Raw genomic sequence first — 3970 nt, 5'->3', positions numbered from 1 at the left:
ACCACAGGGTAACAGTGTCGGCAGCTGCACTCGTGCTAGGGACACATTCGTGTCACGTTCTAATGCTTTGGTCCTCCTCGTAACCGGGATCCGACGTAATGATCTGACTTTTCTTTCGAAAAAATGTGAATACTGAATTTCCGCATTGTTGAAAATCAATCGACACGTCGCTAGTCAACTAACACAGCTTGTTTTGTGAGCCTGCTAACAATGTAAAGTAGTGTTGTAGTTAACTAGGTAACAATGTAACTTGGTGTTCTAGTTAACTAGGTAGCAGTGGGGGATTACTCACCCAATCCATTGCGTTGTTGCAGTATTTTGGCTTGACTAGCGAGTTTGTGTTGTGATTCTCAACAACGTTGAAACGTAGTTCCGTGTTTCAAAAGAAAAGTCAGAAGGTTTTTGATTGGTTGCCAATATGAGGACCAAAACACCAAAGACGTGTCACATGTGTCTCCACCTCCATGCTCTATTGAGACGGCCCAGCTTTTACACCACTGGGGCCCACGGACGCACTGTGTTATCCACTCTTACAGGCCCACAACCCCACTCCTCCTGGTACACTCCCTCACCTCCTCCTGGTACACTCCCACAGTGGTCTGGAGGGGGTCATCCCTATGTCTCTATTTTAACGATTTTTTCCCCTCCATCAAAATTAGGCCCTGTGTTCCCAGGGTCAGGGTTACGGTTAAGGGCTGTGGGAACATAGACACGCTCCCGTCTGGAGGTGGGGCAGACAGGGCGGTATAGAGGTGTGTTGGTGTGCTGCTACGGACCTCAAGAATGAGTCTGTTGTGAAATTGTGGCAAAAAAAGAAAATAGATTCAGATACATTTTTATTCAGTAACGGTTGGTGTTTGTATCACTTACACTTCTCTTACCACCCCAAGACAGAAGTATTCATGCACATCTATAATTCATGTCAAAATGATTGTTGTCATTCTGCTCTGGTGCCCCGTGTGTGTGTGTGTGTGTGTGTGTGTGTGTGTGTGTGTGTGCGTGTGTGTGTGTGTGTGTGTGTGTGTGTGTGTGTGTGTTTGTGTGTGTGTGTGTGTGTGTGTGTGCAGGGAGGTGGTGGTGGAGCAGCCAGGCCTCTCAGACCTGGAGATCATCTCCCAGCCCGTGGAGGAGCCCCCCCCCCGCCCGGCCCCCCTGCAGCTGGTCAGCCTGGGCTACAGAGACCTGCCCCTGGCCGCCCTGGACCTGTCCCTGGCCGGCTCCCAGCTGCTGTCCAACCTGGACGAGGACGACAACAGAGAGGGGTGAGAGACGCACGCTTAACAAACACCTACAACACCTGCCAGGCACTGTGCCACTGTCAGGGTTGCCAGATGGGATTGACCATTTCCAGCCTAAACACAGTCTAAAAACCGCTAAATCCACCAAAAACCAGCCCAAAACCTATATTGTCAGAAAACCGCATATTACTATTACACATTGTATGTAGCTACTAGGGTGTGTGTTTTAACTTCAGGCATTTTGTAACTTTCAGTTACCGCCTAAATGCTATTTATCCAGCCCAACCCGCCCAAATGCTTTTTTTTCCGGCCCAGTGTGATCAAAAGTAGAAGGTTCGAACCCCGGCTTGGGCCACATGTCGAGGTGTCCTTGGGCAAGACGCTGAACCCCCAAATTGCTCCTGACGAGCGGGCCGGCGCCTTGCATGGTAGCTTGTCGCCATTGGTGTGTGAATGTGTGTGAATTGGGTGAATGGGTACATGAGAGGCCATTGTGAAGTGCTTTGGAATAAGGCGCTATATATAAGCCAGTCCATTCACCATTTACATAGAGAGGTAGGGTCGTTACTACGGTTGGTTGTGAAGTTAGTGTGTTCATACAGACCGTACCCTCCTCCCAGTCCCTGACTTAGTAGTCTAGCTCCGCTCGCCACCGTCGTACAACGGGGGGCGTTAATCAATAACTGACCACCTCTGGGGGGTTGTACAGTGCATAAGTTAAGCACAATCAATTAATCATGTGAGATGCCTCTCCCCCTGCGTTGGGCAATTACATAATTAGCATAATTGACACGGTAACGTGACACGATCCTCGGCCAGGCACGGCAGAGAATACACCAGCCTTCACACTCCTCTGTCTTGACGTGCAGTCCTGCGTAATTATACATGACACCGTATTCTATAACTACATCATTTCCTCTCGCATTTTTGCGACCCAGAAGTAGGTCGTAGCAGTGAACGATTAGAGATTTTTTGTCATTTCTGAGGTGTTAAGTAAGTAAGTAATGTTTATTTATATAGCACATTTTACAACGACAAAAACAGCCGCCCAAAGTGCTTAACAGAAAACACTAGTAAAAGAGAAACAACAGATAAAAATACAAAATACAAGTGCAGAAATAAAAGTCCCTCAAGATCACTGATCCAAAGATAGTTCTCGACCTGTACACATATTTACAGATTAAACGACTGTTTAAAAAGTATTTTATGAGTTTTGTGTTATTGGGGATAAAAAAAATAGTCTTGATGGTTCAATTCAAGCACTCACGCTGTAGGTTTCCTATGCGGACGTAACTCCAGCATATACTGTACCTGACAGCTCCCTGTCCTCTCCTCAGTCCTCTATATCGTATCAGCTATATAGTTTAAACTCTGCCACTGACAGTGAGGGATGTTCTGTGATAAACACGGTTGGCGTTACAATATTAGCATTCTTTTTTTATTTTCCGACGTACAACTTTGGCCAGTGTACAGTCGGCCTGCCCAGCCACAGTGACTCAGGCCTCTCGTACTGTGAGTCCTCCACAGGAAACAGATAAACACCAGAAGTTTAGTGCCGTGGTCCAGCACACCTTCCCGTCCAAGCGCTCCGTTTGACACCAGATCAGGTCTCACTCCACTGGGTTCTCTGTTGGCCCGGCCAGGACCGGAGCAGACGGGTTCTACAGTGGGCGGTGCTGACACTAACACATTACTGTTAGCACAGGGAGCCCTCACACACACACACTACAGCTCTCGTTTGTCTCATTTCATGTCAAACGTGTAGCTAGGAGCCACTCAATGTTTCTTGTGTGTTGTTTGGTGCTAAACCCTTACGTCATTTTCTGTCAGGTTGTACTGTTGTTTTGGGTTTTGGGTTAGGGTTTGCAGTGTTTGCAGGTAGTTCTACATGTAGTTCAACTATCAGTTTAGCTGCATTTTGCAAATAGCTAGTAGCTAGTTTAGTAGGTAGTTAAGTACTAAAATTAGTAGGTAGTTAAATTCAAATCCTTTTTTCCCTTTTTTTTCCTGTGCAGTAGCTATGTGCATGGCCCCAAGTTTCCATTTGTTGGTTCAAAGATAACTTCAAACAAAGGCAAGCTGCCTTCTTCAGGGTTTTAAAGATCCTTTCACCTGTGTGTTAGTAACACTTACAGTAAAGGTCTCTATTTCATAGCTTGTAAAACATCCTGGCAGTGGGAGTTGTAAAACGTGTCATTCTCTCCTTAAAGTTGAATGAAATCCCACTGAACTCTGTGAGGCGTGAGCTCCAGTTAATGCCTATCTTGTCACATTCCCACTACCTTAAATGGTACTCTAATCCTCTGCATTAGTCATCGTTAACATTCCTCTGTTCAGCCTCTCCCTGAATACTTTTGTTACGATATATAACAGTGGATCCTAGTCGTGGAGGGTTAGGATGGAGAAGGAGAGTTGATGGATGGATGAATGTCTGGATGTCAGTCAGTCAGTCAGTGCACTCCAGGTCTTGACAGTGTATATTGTGTTGATATCAGCAGTGCTGTCCTGAATGCTTACGCACGGGCTTTGGTCTCCTCATTACTGTATCGATCCGCTTCCTCTCCAGCCACAGTCACACTAGCGCAGGATCATCATGTTTATTATGGGATGTTGCAGTGGCCAGCACACCCGCTGTCCACAGTGGTCACTCTGATATTTGGCTTTTCAGGAGGGTTTCCTTTGACAAGACCCTTACAGGAGCTCAGTGTTGGACTTGGGGGGGTCCTAGGTGT

The 3970-nt window shown here is 46.6% G+C and overlaps 1 protein-coding gene across 1 annotated transcript in view; it reads left to right on the top strand.

Moving 5' to 3' along the window:
- Positions 1-418: 418 nt before the first annotated feature.
- LOC308154880 (transmembrane protein 266-like) overlaps positions 419-3970 on the top strand; it is a gene marked incomplete at both ends in the record, with an annotated part of 41812 nt that continues 38260 nt past the window's right edge. Inside the window, 2 exons of the mRNA XM_080528098.1 lie at positions 419-558; positions 1068-1262. Coding sequence (XP_080384224.1) covers positions 419-558; positions 1068-1262 — 335 coding nt within the window. The remainder of the gene's footprint in view (positions 559-1067; positions 1263-3970) is intronic.

The sequence above is a fragment of the Nansenia antarctica genome, assembly GCF_963989245.1.
Source record: "Nansenia antarctica genome assembly, chromosome: 4".
In the NCBI taxonomy this organism is placed as follows: Eukaryota; Metazoa; Chordata; class Actinopteri; order Argentiniformes; family Microstomatidae; genus Nansenia; species Nansenia antarctica.
This window is presented reverse-complemented; position numbering and strand designations above follow the sequence as displayed.